The sequence below is a fragment of the Erpetoichthys calabaricus genome, chromosome 5 (genome assembly GCF_900747795.2).
Source record: "Erpetoichthys calabaricus chromosome 5, fErpCal1.3, whole genome shotgun sequence".
Lineage (NCBI taxonomy): Eukaryota > Metazoa > Chordata > Cladistia > Polypteriformes > Polypteridae > Erpetoichthys > Erpetoichthys calabaricus.
The window spans coordinates 195867384-195892287 of NC_041398.2; the positions used below are offsets into that span (position 1 = coordinate 195867384).

The 24904-nt window shown below is 36.6% G+C and overlaps 1 protein-coding gene across 4 annotated transcripts in view; it reads left to right on the forward strand.

Annotated features, from left to right (window-relative positions):
- The window catches only part of pcsk5b (proprotein convertase subtilisin/kexin type 5b), a 522800-nt gene that overhangs the window by 324310 nt on the left and 173586 nt on the right, over positions 1–24904 (forward strand). For 2 of the 4 annotated variants that reach the window (XM_028802367.2, XM_051928456.1), the window contains 4 exons: positions 418–521; positions 3858–3993; positions 7266–7381; positions 9856–12360. In XM_028802367.2, the coding sequence (XP_028658200.1) occupies positions 418–521; positions 3858–3993; positions 7266–7381; positions 9856–9971 (472 nt within the window). In that variant the 3' untranslated portion in view covers positions 9972–12360. Of the gene's footprint in view, positions 1–417; positions 522–3857; positions 3994–7265; positions 7382–9855; positions 12361–24904 lie in introns of those variants that run through there. The other 2 variants (XM_028802368.2, XM_028802364.2) reach the window with 2 other exon arrangements.

A 24904-nucleotide genomic window follows, 5' to 3' on the forward strand; every position in this document is an offset into this window, starting at 1 on the left:
ACACCTTTGTGACCGATGTTATTTTAGATTGTCATTGCAATTTTTATCTCATCTTCTATAAAAGGCTTGGACTAGCAACAGCTTGGCCCCCTTCTGACCCATAACTGAACTTTTCAAACCTCTTCTCTAATAACTTGGATAAAATCTGTAAATGCCGGCCAAATGGAATGCAATCCAAGTCTCCAAGCAAATTTTTTACTTTGCTTCATTTTAATTTCATAATTTTAATCAGGAAATGGAGACTGCAGGCTTGATCATTACATGTGCCTTAACTATTAAAAAATAATCTTTCTCCTTCCGGTTAGCTTCAGGTAAGACGGCTGCATTAAATGTAAATTCCACTTTTCAAAATGTTTCTGTGTTTCTGCATTTTCTTGTTGTGTCATTCCTTATTAATAAGTGTGTCTTGATTTACAGTTTACAGGGCTCAAAATGTATAGTGAGTTGCAATCCTGGTTCATACTATAATGGTCATCGAAAAGAATGTGAAGTTTGCCATCAGGCTTGTGCTACCTGTGCAGGTGGGCAGAATGTTTTGACTTTGTTTACGTAATTTAAATTGGCAGTCTCACTTTTCAAATTGCTTGTTAAAATGGATGAATTTATCTTAGGTTTTCTTGTTAGCATTATTTATAGAGCATCAGAGGCCCATTAGGTTTGTATAATTCCGTCTGTGGCATTACTTACTGTATATACTGTGTACTGCAAGGGAGTATGTTTCCTATTTTTATATTTATTTTTTGTTCACTTTTTGTGTTATAAATCTGATCCATTAATTTTTCCTTTTTCTATTTTGAGTGTGCATCTTATAATAAAATCCTTAAAAAAAATTTTTAAAAGCAGATTATGATTGTTATATGTTCATACAGTAGAGGGTTCACAAGTGTGGAAAACAACAACCTAACAAACCCACCAAAAATATCTACACTCCCTTATGATATGTAGACACGTTCTGGGACTCCTGTCCATATTGAGGGGTGAGCATGAAAGCGTCAGTACATAATATTACCATCTCCCTCGTCCCTTAAACATTTGTATTTCCTGTGTTCCAACAACTAGGGAACTTGCCTTTGTCTATTACTGTTTATCTATACGTATAAAAGGCAAAGCCCTCACTGACTCATCACTAATTCTCCCACTTTCCATAGGTGGGAAGCTGAAATTTCTTGTGCTCATTCCTTGCAGTGTACTTACAAAAGTTAGGTATGTTTCATGTTCTGTTATAACACCCAAGGGGAGTAAACAGGTGTACCCCCTAAACTGTATATATAGATAGGGGAAACCCCTCCTCACTAGTTCTGAGACTTCCAATATACGTAGGAAGCCCAGATTTGCCATACTTATCCTTTACACTGTACTTACAAATGTTAAGTATGTTTAATTTTGCGCCATGTCCTGTAACGAACTTTCGAAAATAACGTCTTCTTTTTGGCGGTTCTCACCATTATGCTGTAAGGAACTTTCGGAACTGACCTCTCCTTTTGGTGGTTTCATTCCTTATTTCCGTTAACAGAGGATTTATTTCATGGCAGAGACGTACAAGGGCCGCCCCTGGTCCCCCTTCCTTTTGCTGCACAGCCGCTGTCCGCGCACCTACCACATGGTTGGCTCCTTGCTTATATACATTAACGACATCCCGCGCTCATGTGCCTCCTCACTCGCTTCCTTACCTTCCTCAGTTGTTCGTTATGCTCACTGCTCCCTTCTTCTTTACTCCACCGCTTCAAGTCTGTTATTGTTCACCTTGCTTCATGTCTTCCTGCTGGTGACACCTGCCTTTTCATTTAGTTTCTTCACACTTTTAATCCTCTGGGCATGCCTCCGCATACTATACTTTTGAAGGTTGACGCACCAATTATGTTACTATGAAACTTACAACCACCAAAACTTTGTAACGGCACCAGGCTTCAGATCAAATCTCTGCACAAGAACCTCATTGAGTTCACTGTGAACTGTCTTCACTGGAACTGGCTCAGGGGAGATTGTGTATTCCTTGCATCCCCCTCATACCCTCTGACCTCCCATTCCAATTCAAACGCCTCCAATTTCCAGTAAGGGTGTGCTTCGCTATGACAATAAATAAGTCACAGGGCCAGACTCTAAAAAAGATCGGCATTGACTTGACACAAGATTGCTTCTCACATGGCCAACTGTACGTTGCTTGCTCAAGAATAACCTCAGCAGACTGTTTGGTCATTTTACAGCCCGAGGGCAGAACTGCAAACTTCGTTTACAAAGAGATCCTTGCATCCTAAAAATGTGCATTTCTCATACGCAACATTTACAATCATAAATTAAACTCTTTATAATCATCAAATTCACTCTCAATACTAATATAAGCCTATAACAATTACATTGAAAATAATGTTACGTTATTTTTAAAATGTTTCCTTTTCTTTTTCATAACTTTTTTAACACACTACTTCTCCACTGCGAAGCGCGGGTATTTTGCTAGTACCCTATAAATGCCAGTTTTGTATAACCTCATCTTAGGATTCTTTTGTTGATTATGGGGGTCACCTGCATAAACCAGTGGCCATCCCGTAATGTTGGCTGATAGTGCTCCCAGGACAATCACACCTTCTTCTTCTGCCTCCTCTTTATCTTTTCTCACTTGTATGTGGGTTCAGTGTGCCTGATCAACCTGGTTCTGCACCTCCTGCCGAGTCAAACCCTTTTCCTTCAGATCTTCCTTTACTTAATCCATGCACCTCCACTTTAGCCTCCCATGATTTCTCTTCCCCTGCACTTCCATTTCCATCACTTTGTTCATTGTCTCACCTCATCACATGTCCAGTCCACTTCAATAAATCTTTGTGTACTGTCTTAGATATCTCTTCCACTTTTGTTGTTCCTCTGTTTGTCTCATTTCTTTTTCTATTTATTTTTTTGTAACTCCACAAATCCATGTCACCATTTTCATTTCAGCCATATCTAATGTCTTCTCCTGTGCTCTTTTTACTGCCCATGCTTCTGCTCCTTGCATTATTGCTGTTATTAGGAAGCTTTCCTTTAAACTTTGCTTTAATTCCTCAATCACACAATACTCCTAATACCTTCTCCCAATTGTTCCATCCATATTGCACTCTATGGGTTATCTTGGCATCTAATTTGCCATCTTGGGCTAGTTGTGATTATAGATATTTAAGCTATCCATTCTTTTCAGTAGCTCTTCCTGCAAGCTAAGCTCTGGATCCCGATCATCATTAAACCTCATACTGTATATTCTGTCTTCTTCCTATTTATTTTCAATTCTGTATCTTCCAAAGTCCTTCTCCATTCTTCCAGCCTTTTCTGGAGTTACACAACTCAATGTCATCTGCAAAAAGCATGAACCAGTGGGATTGATATTTTATCCCACAAATCGAAACATCCATAATTGGATTAAAAGGGTAAGTACTTAAAGAAGGTTCCTGGTGCAGACCCACTGTAATTGGGATCTTGTCTTTTTACCCCAACACTGCTTTTAACCCAGGTCCTCACTCTCCCATGCATATCCTTGACAATTTTCACATTCTTCTCTGGTACTCCTTTCTCCTTCATACACCAGCAGACCTCTTCACGTGTCCTCTCTGTCATAAGCCTTCTACAGTACAAATCAATAAATACTTCGTGCAAACCTTTATCCAAACCCCAGAAGTGTGTGTTATGTGAATTGGCAACTCTAAACTGGGTGCATGTGAGTGAAAGTGGTATGTGCATAAGTTTTTCTGTAGTGTGACTGGCACCAAATGTTTCTATGTTGAGCTTTATTCCCCATGACCCTTTGCTGGATAGAACATTAAGGTGTATATTTAAATTCTAAACCAGGAAAACTTGGATATTATTCATAATTCAAATTAATTGTTTCTTTTTAGGTTCAGGTGCAGAGGCTTGCATAACATGTGCTGAAAATTATTATATGGAAGAATGGAGATGTGTACCATCATGTAGCCCTGGGTATTATCTGGAGCAAAGCTCTGAAAATGAAGAAAAACCAAGTAGCTGCAAGAAGTATGTTGCTGTTCCTTTTTTTTAATCTTAAACGCTACCTTGACTAAAGCAGGATGTTCTCTTTTTGATCACTGTTACATGATAATATCGTTGCTAGTGCTATTGGTGTTGTATTATTTGCCAGAATACAGCATGGAGCAGAGCAACAGTGCAAGATGGCTGAGGTCTTTAATAACGTGTTTGCCATTTATAGACAACTTGCAATATATGTGTCCTAGCAAGAAGAGAGATGCGTACTAGTAATAATATTATGATTTAATACAGCCATTCAGCACAGAACATACTGTGTACCTGAAAAAGTTGTTGAGAATCGACAGAAAGACCAGTGCTTTCCTCAGATGTCTGCCGAAGTAAAAGCATTGATGGGCCTACTCAGTGGTATCTAAGATGATTTGTTCCCACATTTAGACCTTTGTTGATGGCAACTTTTAAAGCTGTCTCTTATGAACCAAGTTTATTGTAATATTTTTATGTTTTCCTAAGCTCATTTTGGGACATCTTTATATCTTATTAGAGGTTTTTACAGTCACAGAATGAAATTTTTCTATTATTTTCTATTTAGGATGCTGTTTTAGCTTTCCTGATGACATATTGCTTTAGGGTGCCAGCATTTTGACAGGCAGTTTCTGTAGCATTGTTCAGAAAATCAAACTGGATTGCATAGTGATACTGTCATCATTGCGATGGCATAAAGGTCAGCATCGTTCACTTCATGGTCATCTGAGCTTGCGAATAATAACAAATCTTCTTGAAAGGGTATTAGCATGTTGATTTCATTTCACAATATTTAGACTCTAGACTTCTGGTAAACGTTACTCATTTTGAGATTGGGTGGAGTTTTCATTACTGGAATTCTAAGTTTTACAATGTTTCCTCTCCTGGTCACCTGCATAATTTTATTTTGCATTCCCTTGTGTTGAGCATAGCACTCCCCATAGCAGCCCCTTCAATAAAGGTATAGCACTGGTTTATACAAGTTTATGACCAGCCCTTTGCTTTTGCACTCATTAAGGGAGAGATTGCTCTTATTGTGCCATTGTATTAAAATTCTGTTTAATTTATTTTGTATAATGCCTTTCATTGATTGCAGGCTTAGTGAGCTTGCACACATTTCAGGTAATAATGCAAAGAGACAAAATTAACCCTTGCAGCATTTTCATAAATGAAACCATAAATTTGGCTCAGTACATAGTAAAACGGATGATTTTCAGTTGACTATGAAGGAGAGGTCAATATAAACTCTAGTCAACAGCATTCCTGGAGAAAATATACAATTACCTCTGGAGGGTCCACAGTCAGTTTCAATAATCGCAGACAATGTAACAGTTGTGGTGACCTAGACCACAGCAGGATACAGAGAAAAGAAAGTGAATTGAGGAGAGTCAGTAAAAGTTAATAATTTTCACACTTGTGTTAGTACCTAATTAACTGAAAAAAACTGCTAAAACGTGAACATCACATCAGCAGCTTGAATAGGTGTATACTGGCCTTAACTTGGATTTGATTGTTCTGACTAGATGGGATATTTCATACACAAGCAGAGAGATCGTTCCTATGCTTTGTGTCCCTGAAGTTAAAATGTCAACCTTCCACCATTGTTGTGGAAGACAGACAGATTTGGGCAGCAGATTAAGAGGTTGCTATACCAGTCTGTAGTAGTGAAAAAGGAGCCAAGTCAGAAGGAGAAGCTCTTTATTTAACCATCAATCTACATTCCTACCCTGACCTGTGGTAATGAGCATTGGGTAATGACCCAAAAAATGAGATCAGGGGTGCAAGCAACGAAAATTAGCTTTCTCCGCAGCATGGCTGGTCCCTTCCTTAGAGATATGGTGAGAAGGGCTGATCACAGCGAGAGGCTCGGAGTAGAGTCACTGACCCTCCACATCCAGAAGAGCCAAATGAGATGGTTCAAGCATCTGATACAGCTGCCTCTTGCATGCATCCCTGCTGAGATTTTATGGGCACAGCCAGCAGGAAGGAGACGCAGGGCTCACTGGTAGGATTATATCTCCTAGATGGCCTGGGAACACCTTGGGATCCCACAGGTATGAGTTGGCGAGTGTGTCTGAGGAAAAGAACATATGGGCTTCACTGCTAAGACTGTTGTCTTTGTGAACCAGCTTCGGATAAGCAGTGGTAAATGGATGGATAGACGGATGACAAGGAAGCTAAGCCTGAGGGCCATTAAAATCCAGGGTTTGCGGGTTCACAGCTGGCCATCAGCAGTAGTGCAAATCTGAGAACTGAGAAGGAATGTGGTGTGTGAGAACTCAACAACAGAAAAACAGATATTATCAATATGCTGCTGCTAGAGTATGTGAATTTCCCCTTGGGATTAATAAAGTATCTATCTATCTATCTATCTATCTATCTATCTATCTATCTATCTATCTATCTATCTATCTATCTATCTATCTATCTATAACAATCCTTTTATTCAGCTATTGTTTTGTTCAATTTGATCAATAGAATAAAGCATTACAATGCTTACAAATTCTTGCAAAGATTTACACTTAATCAGCAAGAGCAGAAGGTGGCTAATTGCTCTTCTTTGGTCTCCTGTGTTTTAGATTATGGCCTGCAACTTGCTGGAAGGTTGATGACTGTTATCACTTCAAACTCACTTCTGTCTTTCTAACTATAGTAATGTCTTTGCAAAATGGAAGTTTGTTAATGATCTGTAATTATATTAAAATATATTTGTTTTCATGAAATTTGCTAGATTACCAAGTTTAACAACATTTTAATGAATAGCCTGACTTCTTAGTTTATATAAAAATGCCCATTAGTTCTTAGAAAGTGCATCTTTTTAACAGGAATGTCCTTTAGGAGCCGATTGTACCCTTATTAGTTGTCATTGTCATTAAAGAAGCTGTTCAGAGTGTATTTGTTTACTTGGTTTAGGTGTCACGTCCTTCAGCATGTGCCCCTGTTTTTCAGCCTAATCTTGAAATCCTTTCATGTAGCAGGTCATTAGCTACCTCTGATTGATATACTACTTACTTGATTTACCTAATTTCTTAACTTAAGTGTGAAGGTATTTATCATGTTTTGTACAGAATGATCAATGTGGCATCAGTACAGAATGTGAAGTTCTAGTCATTCATTTTCAAACAACTAACACATAAATTTTATAATATTTGGAAAGAGAGAACTATTAATTTGATGATTTCACAGTATTTCTTTCAGTTATTAATTTTTACCTTTTTCTGTGTACTGGATCCTTGAGATAAGATTTTTGTGTAACCGTTTTCTGTAATCTTTTAAAGATGTGATGCTAGCTGTGTGACCTGTTCTGGGTTTGGAGAAAGAAACTGCACCAGCTGTGTTAGTGGCTACAACCTGGAGTCCGGTGTTTGTGTGGTTGGCACTATCTGTAAAGATGGTGAGTACAAACTGAGTTAATACTCTGTTCATTAAACCTACTATTACATGGTGAAAATGTTATCAATTAAATATCTAATTTAGCCTACAATTTGCCTGCTTTCAGATGCCTGTTAAATTCTGTTACTTTTTATAAGGTTTTTCTAGATGTGTGTTTTATACACCCCTGAATACAAGGGCCTGAAACAAAAGGCTCAGAGTTTTATGTCTCTTTAAACAGCAAAAGATATAAAAAAAAGCAGTGTCTGCTAAAAGGGTAAATTGACCATAAACCTGAAGAATGGTACTTCTAGACTAATAGCATTTTTGCTCTACTACACATCTTGATGATAATGTGTTCATATTTACTTTGTAATGCTTTTTCATTAGAACCCTCATGAGCTCTTATTCTTCTTTCCACTTTAGTGTGTCCTCTTTCCCTATGTCACTATGTATAACATGATTTTGGATTGGATTATTCAAATAATCTTTAGAATATGCCTCTTCTCCTACATTTTCTATATTAGAATTCATAAAATCAAAGGAGTGTTTGAGATATGAACAGTAGGAGGTGTTTTCAAGTTTTCTATTCTAAAGTCCTAGAGATCAATGTAATAGAAAAAGGGTTAAGAACACAAGGAGAGATGAACATTAGGAGTAACTCAAAGACAAACAAAGATAAACCTCAGTCAGTTGTCTCTCAAGAATCGCTCTTCCTTTACATTTCTGTATGTTTCTCTTATTACCTTTCTTCCTCCCATCAGTTGAGCCTTTGGCTTAACTCATTTCCAAGCTAGGTTGCAGTCTCATGGGAAGGATCTCCAGCCTTGAATGCTATACGAGGCCACCCTGATGCCATCTATTGGACTACAGGTCTATAATTACTAAATCGGAAGTCCTTCAGGGTCATCTTTCTAACTTCTTTCCCCTCGACTAATAACTTTTGGGGAAGTTCAAATTAAGATTCTTATTTTTGTAAGGGCTATATAGGACCTGACCATATCACATAGCTGTTCCTCTTTTTTGCAGTTCTAGTCCTTACCTACAGGCTTCCTCGGTTCATAAATCCATGCCATCCATATGTACATTATTTTTAGCTTGACTAATCTGGCATTATCCAATTTGCAAACATAAAAGCTCTTGACATTACTAAGAACATTAAATTAGGTTTAACCCAGAATTATCTTCTAAATTCAGACAAAATGCTAAATAACTGCTTTCAGTCCCTAGTTCCACCAACTCGAAAATCAGTAGGACTACAGACTTTTTACAGTCTGTATATCTGCTAAACTTCTAAATGTGAAGGGGGTTCAGTTCTTGTTCAGGGCATTTGTCTCATCTGTGTAGTAAAAGCTTTTTTTTTTTTTTTTTTTTTTTTTTTTTGCTAATCCACACAATTTTTTACCTCAGTAATTTAATGTTTAGAATTAATATGATGTTTATTATTACTTGGGTAAAATTTCATTTTCTGATAAAAACAATATTTTCACAGAATTGTACAGTTTTAGAAAAAAATATGATGTGATTAGGCATCAGTTCAAAATTGTATTATGAACTTTGTACAACAGAGTATTTGTATATAGTAGAAACATGCACATTAATACTGTTTTGACAAGCCAAGTGACATAGGTCATCTTTGTGATTTTTTAAATTATATATATGTAAATTCTATTCTTGATTCCTAGTAGCTCTTTATTTTATTTTCCTTTGTTTCTCTATAAATTCACTTTTTGCCAAACATCAGGAATCCCAATTATCTACATTGTAAAGAACTAAAGGAAAGCATGGAAAATATTCAGTCATATCAGTGCAAATGAACCTTGGAGTATTTTTCAGAAAAACAAAAAGAAAAAGGCTAGAATTTAATACAAACTGGCTATCACTGGTACTTGACTTGAAGCTGAAGAGAAGTCATTCTTTCTTGTAATTTGTCTTTATGTCTGTTTGGAAATTCCTTGTTTCAGTGGGCCCAAGAAGATTTCATTGCACTGTTTGGTTTGAGTCCATTTTATTTATCAAATTAAAAGTATTTCTTGAAGAAAAAAAAAAGCAGAGGTTCATTTTCAGTGATATGATATTGGCTTTAATTGCAAAAACAATTTTTAATTCATGCTGTTGTTTTGTTAATATTTAATTTTTTTCGAAACTTCACTCTACATCATATAAAGAAATTAATAAAAAAATTAATTTTATGCAACAGAAATGTTTAGCACATTTCACATATCTGTTCATCTAAAATGTTTGTAACAAACTGGCCTGTGCAGTTCTTCTTTGAAAATGTGCCTAATGATTCTTTCTGATCTTTTTTCCACATTCCAAAAATGGACTCTTCTCACTTCCTGTTGGACCAAATATTACTTCCTGTTGCCACCAATCACTGTGATGGATGCCAACTTTCTGCTGTCATTTGACCTGGTTTCCTTCATCTGTCTGCCTGTCAATCAAATTCTACCTTCTTCAATTCCTCAACTTCCTGTCCCCTTTGCCTCTGGAAAGCAACTGAAGAAAAATGGGCTGAAGGAAGCTTCTGTGTTCTAGTCAAAAAGAACAATCTTTGTCAACGAAAAGTACTCCAACAGCTGTGTTGTAGAACATGTTCGTTAAACGAGTGAATTGACTTCTACAGGGTCTCGTCACTTCCGTATGCATTTATTTTGATAATTTATATGAAAAGCTGCCAAGCTCCTTTTTCATTGGAGTTGCTGAACTGATCTGCAGAACTTTAAGTGACAGAACTACAACAAACCTACCTTTTCTTTACTGAGATGAGTTTTCAGGGTTTAGCAACCAGAATAATGATGAACATGTGTGTGCTGTGTGACCAAAGTTCCGATGCCAAACATATTTTAACTTTGATCTTCCAGTGGGATTATCCCATTTTTGAAGAATAATATTTTTTATCTTTGCAATGCAGATATCACTTGTTTTATCAGAAGTATGACACAAGTTTACAATCCTATAGAATGTCAGTTAAATCCATTAACTTTCAATTTGATCGATGAATAGAAAACAAAAATACAACACTTTATAAATACAGTATACGCATATATATTATATTATTATGTAAGAACAGCTTGAATCCATCTTAATTAAATCTACGGTCTCAGTTTCAGACGTAACACATTCCAGATTCATATAGTAACCCACACATTATATAATTCTTGTGGTTCATGTGCAGTTTTTGTTAATGGTTAAAATAATATCATATATACATACTACATTTTTGCAAAATGAACCTTTTGATATTAAAGGGAAATGTAAACCTTGTGAGCTGATCATTGTATTGTCTCTTTCAAAAGGTCTTCAAACAGAAACTGAGAGGAGGACAGAAATCTTTCTTAACAGTTTTTTGAGTTATCATAAAAATCTAACATGGGAATGGATTGAACTTCTCATTTTTCTAGTACATAGCAGTAATAGTTACCATTTAGTTGTACTGATTAACTCAAAAAGTCTCAGTAAAAATAATTTGGCACAGCAAAATGAAGCCCCCCGCACCAGAAATCCTGTAATCTCGACTAATCCAAAAAACTGCACATTCAGCTCTGTAAAAAAAATATAACATTGGCCATCTGTGTTAAAGCTACAAAAGTTATCGTAATTGGTAATATGAACACAAGCTTTCATTTCACATTAATTTGCTGTTGAAATAAAATAATTGCGTCTAGCTGTAGTTCATTTATAATTAAAAACAAATATGACACACTCAACAGATTTCTTGCTGCTAGAAACACATTTGCTCTTCAGCTCATGCTTGATATTACTTTCTGGTTTACTCCTTCCAGAGTGGTTTCCCTCCAGTAAAACAGTATTCGCTTTTTAAATTAGTGTGCTGTTTTGTGCTTTTTTACAATTCAGGTTCTGTTACAAAACACCACATTTTTTTTACTTTATGTTTTTAAATAACTTTTAACCTAGTAACCAATTTAGTGCAGTGGGTATGCCATGGAGATTTTGCTTTAAGGTGAAGATGCTATATTTTTACTTTTAAGTAACATAAGGGAAGTAGACTCCAAATGAAGAACACTAGTAGCCTAAGGATGAGATCATTAATAGTTGAAACAGACATGTGCACTGCAAAAATCTTATCAATAAAGCTGCCATTCTAAAAGGAGTGTCCATATGCAATGTCGGTACGGTAGGTACACGTATTCCTAGGTTTCAGCAAATCTCATCTCTTAGCCTTGAACACATCTCATATTAAAGCATTTGTGAATGCAAAAGAAATGTCTTAGATTACCTTTTTCATTTCTTTCTGCTGGACCAAAAACTGCAGGGAGAAGGCTAAATTCAGTATTTGTTATCCATATGAAGTGTTACACAATCCTCAATGGATCTGTTACAAATACTTCATAAGTTTTTAATGTTTGCCTGTGGAATGAGAGCTTAAGTCATGTTTATTCATATTCTGTTGGGGATTTACATGTTCTAGATTGCAAACAAGAAATAAATAAGAATTAAAAGGCTATTTTTATTTTTTTTTTACTTTGATCTGCACGTCTTCCCCTCTCTTGAAAGTCCTGCATTGCCAAAGGACAAGCATTGAGCTTAAAATCTGGGAGGCAATTGATTTTGAATTCTCCGTTTAACTATATAAGACTTGAATGAAGGACTGACAAACTGTCTCCTCATGTAAACATTTTCTTAGCTAAGAAAAAAATAGCATGACTTCAGATTACCCCTCTTGCTTGTTTCATCATTTTTCATGAGTGGAAAATGGAAGTGGTTTGAATAGATTCCTTATTAATGTAGCGGAAGAGTTTATATGCTAATGCTTCATAAAGTTCATGTGAGAATTAATTAGGTTTGAACAGGCCTAGAAGAGTATTAGCAGTCATGATGATTTGGTTTAGCACCTTTAAGACAATGTTGTTTGTAGATTTTAAAAAATAAATATACTAAATAATATTTAGTGTCCCATTAAGGGAAATGTTAATTTAGATGCCCAGGAAAATTAAACTAATTTACTTATATAATTATAGTCTTAACTTTATATAGAGTGTGGTCGAGTATGGTCTTAAACCACAAATTTCTGCATCAATAAGAAATTTAGTGAGACTGTATCCCATGATGAGAAGAAAGATGGTGGTTGTCTGCCTAATGTTTTACGGTTAATCCTTTGTGCTGGCTGTACTCCGATGAATGCAGTCCTAGTCTGGTCCTTGACACCACTTATTCTGAAAATTGCCAATTAATGATCTCAAATGAGTATCTTATTGATGTATTAATGCTTGGCTTCAGAGAGGTGATTGCTACAATAATATCATTGCTGGTCTCTTTATTGGACTACTTTTCAGTTTTCCAGTTGCTTGAACCAGACTCAAAGTGCTCCGTTATTTTGACTCTCTGTTACCAAAAGCATATCTTATTTCAGGGCCAGTTGTTGGTGTTCAGGTTTCTTGTTGCTCTAACATGACCGACAGAGTAGCTAATGAGAAATCCTTTCTAAGACTACGCTGTCAACAGCCATGGGAGGAAATTGATGTTTGTAGATCCAGTATACAGTCACTAAGCTGCTTTCTCTCTCTTGCAGTTCTTGCATTCTTGACCATACCTGAACCCATGTATTGACTAAATGGCCATTTAAATCATCTTTATACTTCCACAGGATGTTCATTTGAATGCAGAGGTCCTGGTCATAGTAGGACGTTTGACAACTCAGGTAGTGACTAGAACTACTCTCTCAAGCCTTATGTGTATGGTATACTACTTATTCATTGAAACAGGAATATAAATCTTGCAACTCCAACAAATTATAAATGGCGGAAAAATAAAACCCTCTTTTAAAGGCATAGGTGTTTTAAAGAAAAAAATAAATAAAACGATGAATTCAACAAATTATCAACACCTGTGAAATACTTAGATTCAAACAAATAAAATTGCACACACACAGTCCATGTCAGCATATAGTGTATTACAAGAAGAGCAGAGAGAAAGTAATTATTGAACAGACATGATGTTAACAGAGAATTAATTTATGTATTATTGAAAAAAAAATTATAAATTCCAGAAGGCTAGTTATATGATTAAATATATGGTATTGACATATACTAATTTTTGAAAACTGACTTTATAAGTTGTAATGTCTCCCACTTAATGGAATTAATTTCACATAGAGGTAAGTGAATCATTTTCAAATCATGGTCTCTGTTACAATTAACAGGCTACACAGTGCAAGGGGATTTGCCAGTGACGCCTGCCAACAGGTAGCCAGTGTTGCAAATTTTAAAGTTAATGACACATAGAGAGTTTAATGTGCTGTTTCTATTTTGTCCAGTGTTGTAGAGGTCAAGACGAGCAAACTAGGGACCAGGAAATGTAAAGTGGAGCCACACTCTGCTATCCCAATGTGATTAGATACAACCCTACCCTTTTTACGTGTTTTCCTTATGCCAGTGTCCACTAATCGTCATTTAAAAGTAATTGTTAGGCTTTGTTTTAAGCTGGACACAGGTAGTCATTTTGAGAGTTGCTGTCATGTAACTCTAGATTAGGATGATGCTCATAGTTTTGCTGTCTGCTTTAATACCTTTTATTGTATAATACTGTATGTTGTCATCTTTAAGACAGTCTTCTTGGAGAACATAATAATATACCTCTATTTGGGGGCATTAGGAATATTACTGGGTGCTAATCTCAAAAGTATTTTATCTGTTAAAAGGTAAGTAGCTGTTTTTAGTACTGACAATTCAGAAACAAGTGGGTGTCTATAGTAAAGCAACTCTAATTTTACACTTTGTGTTCTGCCAAAGTGTGTGTGTGTGTGTGTTTTTGTGTTTTTTTTTTCTTCTTGAGGCTGCATTTTTTTTTTTTTTTTTTTACAATTATAGTTCATTTGGAAAATTTTCTCAAGGATCAAGAATATCTTCATTTCTGTGGGATGATTATCATCATCTGATTGAGCAAATTTTCAATGTAACTAATATTTATTTTATAATATGCAGATGTCAAATATAGTGTTTTTCCTTTTTAAATGTAATGCACTTTTCTTAGTAATAATTTGGATTTCCGTAACTTTACTGTGTAACTTATAATGCTGCCTCATTTTTATTGTAGACAGTCTTTTAATTAACGTTATTATCTAATCAGAATTAAAATAATAATGAAATGGATTGTAAAGATTTTGTCCAGATACACACAAAGACAATTAATTAATATGAAAGTTTTTTTTATATATATATATATATATATATATATATATGCATGTATATATATGTATATGTATGTATATATGTATGTGTATGTGTGTGTGTGTATATATATATATATATATATATATATATATATATATATATATATATATATATATATATAGTTTGCATAATACAATAATAATCATATTTGTTTGGTTCAGTCATGTAAACTTACAGAAACATTGTACATTTTGTAAAATGCTCAGTCATTACTTGTAAAATATGTTCATGCAATTTTAATTGATAATGACCAAAAATCATAATTTCTTATTTTTACAGTTGCGATAATGTTGAATTTTTTTTTTTTTTTTTTTTTTTTTTTTTTTTTAATAACAGTTTAGGCATAATGGACTGATTGCACCATTTTGTTTTCATTTAAAAACACCATTGTGTGTCTGTGTGTGTGTATATACAAAGATGTTCTTTGTTTCCAAATAAATAAGTAGTTTGCTAGTTAACAATGTAAAATTAAAGTCATATAAATACTTTAAAAAAAGTTCAAATAAAGATGAATTTGTATTTAAAAAAAAACGAAAAGAAAGAAAGGTCTTCCTCCTTTGTAGTTCGTCTTTGCAACTCATTTCAGAATGCTTTTGTTATATCTTTGTTATATGAGGTCTTTGTTCAGTTGCTTTGAAGCCTCTTATTTATTTATTGAACCTTTGGTTAGGGTTAGGTTCTTTCTTTTTTTTCTAAACAAATTTTGGCGTAGGCACTTTATAGATTTTCCTTTAATTTAACATATTTTTATGGGCCTCACTGTGTTGCACAGCTTGATGATTATCATAATCTACTTATTTTACCTAGCTGGAAGAAAATTACACTTTTTATTGGCATTTACTAATTTACAGAAAATATATCTCTTTTTTCCTCTGTATTTGTACTTTTTGTTGAGGATGCAGAAATTTTACACGACAGCCGTATGTTTCTAGTTAGAAAGTTAACTGTGATCTTAAGTAGTGCAAGTTTACCGCTAGAACTGGTCAACCCAAATAAATCTTGAAATCTGGGCTTCTGGCGACAAGATGCTGGACAGGGCCTCAGCCCAACATTCACTGTACAAACTACCTTGGATTGAGGCACCCTTGAAAGAATGAAGTGTCCAGATGTTCTGCGCTACATTTGTTAGGCGTGTTTCAGATAGCTTCTTAGCCCTTCCTTTTCATCTCTTTTTCGTTTTGATTTTACTCCTTGATTTTATCTTCAAAGTTCTGGCAAAGATTTATTTTTCCAGTAAATGGGAAGGGCAGACTAAACTTCATTCTTGAATATATAGTTTGAGAGTCCAGTCATGGGGACTGGGACTGCTTTGAGAAAAGGAACAAAAAGACTAAGATATTAAAAGACTGATTTTTAAATTAATGCTTAATGTAACTAATAACCAATATGCAGACTTGGAGTAGGAGTTACATGGCTATACTTCCCAGGATTCTTAGTGGTCCTTGAAGGGGGTGGAAATAAAATAATTTGGGATAATCTGTAACTACATTACAATATTTAGTTGTACTTGAAATAAACACATGAATGAACTTTTTCAGTATCTGGCATTGCGTAACAAATCATTGTTTTTATTGTGTTTTATCATAAGAAAGTAGAGTCTTCAGTAAAACAATTAATGGTGCTAAACGGTAGATTAGATTACATCAAAGTATACACAGGTTTAACAAAATTAGTGCTCAGGTTCTCTCTCCATATTCTATTTCTTGATTACTGACAAGTTGTTTTCATTTATTTAATACTTAATTCCTTGAAGCAATTAATTAAGGACAAACTAAAGAAGCATGTTCCAGTTTAAACACTAAATATTTACATTTATTTTCTTAGCATTTGCTAAATTGACTTACAAAGGAGGTTCACACACTACACTAAGGACTGCTTTTAAACAAGCCTCACAAGGCATGTTGCAAAGTGAAGTTCACCATAAGTAAAAAGCTATATCGACACATTTCTTTCCCCAAGTATCTAAATTTATCAATTAATAATTGATATTCAAGCAATAACAGCTAGCATAACAAAAAGAAAAGAACACAATTAACAATGACAAGTCTACAGAACAAAAATCATCTCTTAACCACTTGACTGCTATTCTCAGAACAGTAGGCTTTTCGGTCATTTCTTAAATATACTGAGGGATTTGACAGTTCAGATGGAGGTGGGCTGCTCCGTGCTACCATCTAGGAGCTACACATGAAAAGTGTCTGTATTGACATTTTATACCACACAGGAGTGGCATCACCTTACGCAGTTCACTGGCAGACCTGAGTGGACAAGAAGGAGCAGAGCCCCTCACTAGTTTTTTTATATGCACAGGTCCCAACCCATTGACTACTCTGTAGGCAAACATCAAGGATTTGAACTTAATGTGTGCTTCTGCGGGAAGCCACTGTAGCGACCCGAATAGAGGAGGGACATTTCTACGTGATCTTCATATACGACTTAAAACTGCAGTCCTGGGGTACCACCGTGGCTGTGGGTTTTCATCCCTACCGGTTTCATAAATTGTTTCTAATTGTTTAATTCTCTTGTTTCACATTCAGAAATATGTGATATTAACGTTCTTTTAAATTCCTCTTTTCCTGTGGGGTTTACTCCCTTAATTGTATCCAAATAATAAACATTAGTGATAAGCAGTGCAGGCACTGGTGCAAATGACACCGAATGTTAAAGCAGAGCTGCTGCTTCAATGTTACTGCGGACCGCCCTAACTTCAGGTGCTAATCCCAGCCACAGTCTATAGAAATTTTAACTAGACTCCTTTATTAAACAAGCTGTTGTGTCAATCCAGAAATTACAACAACTGCTACATTTTAGGGGAATGTAGAAAGCATTTTTGTGATGTTCATTTTTTATATTTTTTCTTGCTTTTTGAGGTTTTACTCTTTTTTTTTTTGTTTGTTTGTTTTTGGTCATTTAAGCCTTTTTATTAGTTAGCTTACAAGATGTATTTTACACTAAAGTAGCTGCTTCTCTTTAGTATTCAGTGCCAGTATCTGTACCGCTCATCATTAATTGTTAGTATTTGGACACAATTATGGAAGTGTACCCCACAGGAACAGATTAATTTAAAAGAATATATTAAAAGAAAGTTAACATTTAAAGATTTGGTAAAAAAAAAAAAAAAAGATTTTTTAACTTTGTTTACATGTAAATGTAGTAGCAGCACACATTTCTCATAAGAGAAGGAAAGAACTAATTAAACATTTAGCAGTAAGACTGAGCTATTTATTTGTGAAAGTGGCAGGAATGAACACCTGCAGCCACAGTGGCACCGCACGACTGGACTTGGGAACTTCTGCCTTAAAGAGAATATTAGCTTTTAAAGTGGCATCTCCTGAAATTGGCATAAAGAAAGACAACTGCTAGGTAGTGAGCTCAGCAACTGGACCATGAGGAATACATCATCTCACACTTGTGTTCTGCTCATAATAAATCGGTGAATGTGTACTGAATGACTTGAGAGCAGTGCTTTTATAGCCCAACATAAATTTAAAGGTAATAATAATACCATGGGAAAGGCAGTATATAAATGTATTATGTTTAAAACTATAAACAATTTTAGCATTTCATCTATTGAAAAATATTAGAATGTCTAGGACAGTGTGAGTTCAAGCTATTTCTGTGCAGTGTCTACAGCATACCAGAAACAATCAGGTTAGAGTGTTTAAAGGAATATATATATATATATATATATATATATATATATATATATATATATATATATATTTATTTATTTATTTATTTATTTTTTTGATCTGTTACTTACCCAGTTTGGTTTGTAGCGATGGACAATGAAAAATCATATGCTTTCATGAACAGATATATGCAAAGATATTAAACGTTCTGATTGAATGTCCGACCACAGCAAACTATATAAAAACATACATAATAAAATTCATGTCATAGTCGTTACGTCAAGTCATTCAGTCATATGCTCACAATGGACAAAACGCATCCACAGATTTGGACAATTTTGTTGGTACCCTTACAGCTTATTGAAAAAGTATTATGTGTCTCCTGAAAGTAATTAAATGAAAAGTGTCCCATGTATACCTACATGCCTTTGATCTGTCATCAATTAAAGTAAAGCAAATGTGAAAAGAGATAAAGTATTGCTTATTCTACAAAGGTATTCTAAAATGGCCTTGACGCATTTGTTGGTATCCCGAGAAAAGACCATTGGGTGTCCCACACTGAACATTGACCAGAGAAAGCAAAGGAGAGAGTTGTCTAATGTTAAATTTTTTGTGTGTGTGTGTGTGGCTGTTAGCTCTGTGTTGTTTCAATAAATTGGTTTTGTTTAAGTGTTTTCACGGAGTTCATTCGATTTTAATATCTTACACAAATAAACATAATAAACACAACCTAGCTCATCAGTCGCTTTACACTTAATTCTTCAAGAATTCAGATTAAAGCATGTCTTCAAGTGAAGACTTCAATGTCACCAGTGTACCACTACACGTCAAACTTCTTGATGACTTATTCTGTTATTTTTGTTCCCTTAGCCATCCTCCATCTGTGCACCCCGTTTAGCTTGTTGTTTGGGTTGAGACTCTTAGCACATACCCTTCAGTGCCAGAATTTGTCTTGTAAGTCATCTTTGGACTTTTTCTAATGCTGATGTGTTGTTTTTTGTAATATGAAGATATGCACAGAATATTCCACAGTGGTGTACAGTTTAAGCGTTGCCTTTATTGTTTTTTACTGAACACAGATAAACAAGTAATTCATTACTTCAACTACTATTTATGTCTAATATTGTTACATCCTATCTGTAAAACTTGCATTTACTTGCATCATACTGCACATGTTACATATTCTATATGCCAAAGTCTGTATTCTGTCCAGGTCCTCCTATAGTGATTGTGCCAAGAAACTTGAATCAGAAAATGAACTGAAATAAAATTAAATAGAGTAGTGACCCCCTATTCTGAGACATGTGGGACTCCAGTTTTAAAGGAATAATCCACTCAAAGGTATGTCTTACTTGCCCCATATTGTGTGTAGTGGTGGGCGAGAGAAAACTTTTTAATCTAATGTTTTTGTGAAAAAAATGTCCATAATATAAATTGTAATAGAATGGGACCCAATAGTGACCAGCTCTGGACAATGGCAAACAATGTGAAAAAGGTTTGTCCACGGGAAAAAAAAAATCCCATGAAAGTTGTTGCACATAATACACACCTGCCTGTTATCCATTCATATATTTAAAATGTGCAATATGCAGACTTTTTTGCTGAAATATTAATATTTCTGGAAAACTCTGCAAACAATATAAACAGGAAACGCGCCTTCCCATAATACTGTGCTTTTGAATTGAAGATTCGCCTCTCCGAGTAAACGTCTGACTTGACAGTTACAGTCACAGTGAAGATATTATGCAGGTGTTTGGAGAGCCCCAGTTATGGACACACTTCTGCTAAATAAATTTGTTGTCTGAATGTACTCAGTGTGCCAGAGAGGGAGGGGATGAGCAGCATTGTTCATAATGGCACTCAGTTTTGTTTTAATTCCCTCCTTTGCTATTACCTCCAGGGGTTGTTGAGAGGTGCCTCATAACTGAGCCTGCCCTTTTAATTAACTTGTTGATTTAGTGGGCCTCTTTTGAAGTGGTGTTACTGGCCCACAACAGCGTAGAAAATCACAGTGAGGTGAAGAATGTCACTTCCTACATTAAAGGAATGCAATCTACGAAGAAAAAAAGAGCCTGCTCTGCCCTTTCTTATATGGTTCCTCTGTGTTCCAAGACCTGCCTAACCTGTCATTAATGTGGACCCCCAAGTACTTATGGGAGTGCACTACCTCTACATCCACTGCTGAACATTGACCGGACATAAAGGTTCTTTGCTGAAGGTCAATAACCAGCTCTTTGGTTTTGCTGATATTAAGTTGCAGACAATTCTTTCTGCACCAAGAAGCAAACTTTTCCACCTGACTCCTATGTTCTGTCTAATGCTCCTTATCCATACACCCCATAAAGTGCAGATTCATCTGAGAATTTTTTGCAAGTGACAGGACCTTGTGTTATATTGATAGTCTGAGGTGTACAGAGTGAAGAGAAACTGAGAGAGAACTGTTCCTTGGGGTGCTCTGATGTTGCTCACATTCATATCAGAGACTGAGCCCTTGAGCCTCACAAACAGCAGTCTAACAGGCACACCAATGCAGGAGGCTTTTCACAGCAGCAGCACTTTCTGAAGCCTTATGGACGGGCTGAACAGATGACCAAGGATACCACAAATTTGGTGGGCACAAGCCTTCAGAACTGGGTGTATTGACTCCATCTGGTCCTTCATGTTATTCTGAGTGAGTTTGTTTTATGTTTTAGCTTTGTATTCTTCCTTTCCTTCATTCAGCTTTTTCTTTAGCAAATGCTGTATGTCCTTCAGAGCCTTTTTGTCAATGGATTTGAATACTCTCTTTTTCTCCTTCAGGAGACTTTTTATCTTCTTAGTAATCCATGGCATGTTGTTTGGAAAGCCACATACTCTCTTTGAGGGTATCACAGTTCCCACGCAAAAGTTCATGTTGTCTGAGATGCAGTGGCCATCCAATCTCCATATGACTCGCACATCATTTCCTAGTCTGTCATCTGGAAGCAGTCAATGAGGGTCCTTTCAGCTACCTCCAAGCTCCACTTCCACACTATCCTGGTGGTAACAGGTTACCATCTAATAACACATAAGATGAATCAGGTTGTGGTCATATCTGCCCAAATGTCCCAGCTGTTCACACTTAAAGGCACCTTTAACATTTTAACAGAGCTGGTCCAGCTTGACTACAGTTACTAAAATCACAATTTTTATATACTGCTCAAAAAAAATTAAAGAAGCACTTTTGAATTAGAGTATAGCATCAAGTCAATGAAACTTCTGAGCTATTGATCTGGTCAGTTACGTAGCAGAGGGGGTTGTTAGTCAGTGGTGTTAATGAAATTAACAACAGGTGCACTAGAGGGGCAACAATGAGACTACCCCCAAAACAGGAATTGTTTAACAGGTGGAGGCCACTGACATTCACCGTCCTCATCTTTTTCACTGTTTTGTATTTGGCTATGGTCAGTGTCACTACTGGTAGCATGAGGCGATACCTAGACCCTACAGAGCTGGCACAGATAGTCCAACTTCTCCAAGATGGTACATCAATACGTGCCATTGCCAGAAGTGTATGGAGGAGATTCAAGGAGACAGGCAGTAACTCTAGGAGAGCTGGACAGGGTCCTAGAAGGTCCTTAATCCATCAGCAGGACCGCTATCTACTCCTGTGGGCAAGGAGGAACAGGATGAGTACTGCCAGAGCCCTACAAAAATTACCTCCAGCAGGCCACTGGTGTGAATGTCTCTGACCAAACAATCAGAAACAGACTTTATGAGGGTGGCCTAGTGGGCCCTGTGCTCACTGCCCGGCACCGTGGAGCTCAATTGGCATTTGCCATAGAATACCAGAATTGGCAAGTTCACCAGTGGCGTCCTGTGCTTTTCACAGATGAGAGCAGGTTCACCCTAAGCACATGTGACAGACGTGAAAGGGTCTGGAGAAGCCATGGAGAACGTTATGCTGCCTGTATCATCGTTCAGCATGACCGGTTTGGTCTTGGGCGGCATATCCATGGAGTGACGCACAGACCTCTACAGGCTTAAAACTGAATGCCATTATGTATCGGGATGAACTCCTTGGACCCATTGTCAGACCCTATGCTGGTGCAGTGAGTCCTGGGTTCCTCCTGATGCACGACAATGCCCGGCCTCATGTGGCGAGAGTACGCAGGCAGTTCCTGGAGGCTGAAGGAATTGATACCATTGACTGGCCCCCACGCTCACTCACCTGACCTAAATCCAATAGAACACCCGTAGGACTTTTTGTGTTGGTCCATCAGACGCCACCAGGTTGCACCTCACTGTGTCCAGAAGCTCAGTGATGCCCTGGTCCAGATCTGGGAGGAGATCCCCCATAACACCATCCGCTGTCTCATTAGGAGCATGCCCCAACGTTGTCAGACATGCATACCAGCACGGGGTGGGGGGGCATACAAACTACTGAGTATGATTTTGAAGTTGCTGCAATGAAATTTCGGCAAAATGGACTCGCCTGCTGCATCATTTTTCCACTTTAAATTTTGAGGTGACTTTGAATTCAGCCCTCTGTAGGTTGATAATTTTCATTTCTATCATACGATGTGGCATCCTTTCGTTTCTCATACATTACCCAGTCCATATCAGTATAGATATCCAGCATTTTTTTTCCCAGTGAGATCTGATGTGTTTTCAAAGCATTCCTTTGATTTTTTTTTGAGCAGTTTTTAATGGGGCAAAAGTTTAAATTAACTTCTTCACAATTTACAATTTCATAACAAATTAGAATTAAGAGTTTATGTAGTGTACGGTATTTAGCCATTTGCTTCCTTCAGAACTCCTGGCACTCAATTGATTTTAGGTTTTTTTTTAAATATATATATATATATATATATATACATATAAAGCTGTGCAGTTCTTTCTCAGTACTTTAAGATTGTTTAAAAGAAAGTTATTTCTTTATTTTTTTGTGCATCGTGAAATTGTCTGATTTTTTTAATTTTTAAAAACTACCAGGCTAACTCCTGCGCTTAAAAATGGAGTGAAGGGTACCAGAGTCAGAAACAAAACAAAACGTACCAAACTTGTCTGCGTGATCCACATTTCTCAGGGATCTTTGTAACAACACAAGTAAACTGTAAAGATGAATACATTTTTATCACAGGGTTTTGGTTCAGTTTATCTTCAAGCAAGCATAAGTTTACCGTTCGCTTGTCAGCACACAGCAATCATTGTGGGTAGTGGGTATGCCTAATGCTGGCACACGTGGTGTACCATACGGAAGCTTATTCTCACCACTTCATTTTTTTTTTCTATTATTTCACAATAATAATTGTTATTTTTCTAAAGATATTACCTCCTTCTACCAGTGTCATCCTACATGCACGTTCTAGTGACAGCTACTGAGCGAGTAGTTGAGCAGACATGTAGCGTGCAATCAAGTAACATGAACTGATCAAATGTTATAAGCATACATTTTGTTTTAATCCAGTTAAAGTTTTAACTTAGGCGGAGTGGTCATGCAGAGCTGACATTTCTACATCACAGCACAGTTTTCAGAGTCAACCCGTGTATTTATGGATCGATTGGCATCAGTCTAAGTGTTTAATTGTGGAAAATGACCTCTTTTAACACTGAATACTGGAAATGTGTCCATAATACTTGTCACATACCAAAAATGTTTAGCCCTTCATGTACTCTGAAGTAAATTACATTCATCAAGTTTTTTTTTCAGCTTGTTATATATGGAAGCAGAAATGCTGAGCGATCATGTGACTTTGTTCAGTGATTATTGTCTAGTTGTCAACAGAACAGAGATGGTAATTCAAAGTTCAGTTCCACATCCAGAGTGGCTCAACAAAGCATTTGTCAATCATCTAAACTCTTGTGTCAGTTTGATGGGAGTCAGGACATTGGTCTTTACGCCAGGTGGTCAGCCTGACTTCTCCTGGCCCATATTAGATAGATAGATACTTTATTAATCCCAAGGGGAAATTCACATTATTAGCCATATGAATAAGACAATGCTCATGAGCAGGTTTGCAAGAAGTCTCTCATTCTACTTGTGAAGAATCTGGGAAGCCAATACTATGGAAACACAGTCACATACTGGCTGTAGTGTCACTTTCCACAGTATGCTGTGATCCATGAATTACCAGGTAATGACTCTGTCATGACTAGGCGTGGTAATGAGCAGAGTGCACAGTACATGTCACAGACACCGAGCAGCCACCTAATATTGTGTAGGCCCCCATCTTGTTTCCAAAACAGCTCTGACCCATCGGGGCATGGACTCCACAAGACCTTTGAAGGTGTCCTTTGGCATCTGGCACCAGGACATTAGCAGCAGATCCTTCAATTACTGTAAGATGAGAGGTGGGGCCTCCATGGATGGGACTTGTTTTTCCAGCATATCCTACAAATGTTAAACTGTTTGAGAATGAAGGAATTTGGAGGTCAATCAACACTGGGAGCTTTTTGTCATGTTTCTCAAACCATTTCTGAACAATTTTTGTGGTGTGGCAGGGCACATTATCGTGCTGAAAGTGGCCACTGCCATCAGGGAATACCATTGCTATGAAGAGGTGTACATATCTGCAACAATCTTTATGGTAGTTGGTACGTGTCAAAGTAACACTGATATGAAGGCCAGGACACAAGGTTTCCCGGCAGAATATTGCTCAGAGCATCACAACGCCTCTGCCTGCAGGCCTTCTCCCCATAGGGCATCAGGCTTCCATCTCTTCCCCAGGTAAGTCATGCACACACATCCCACTGTCCACA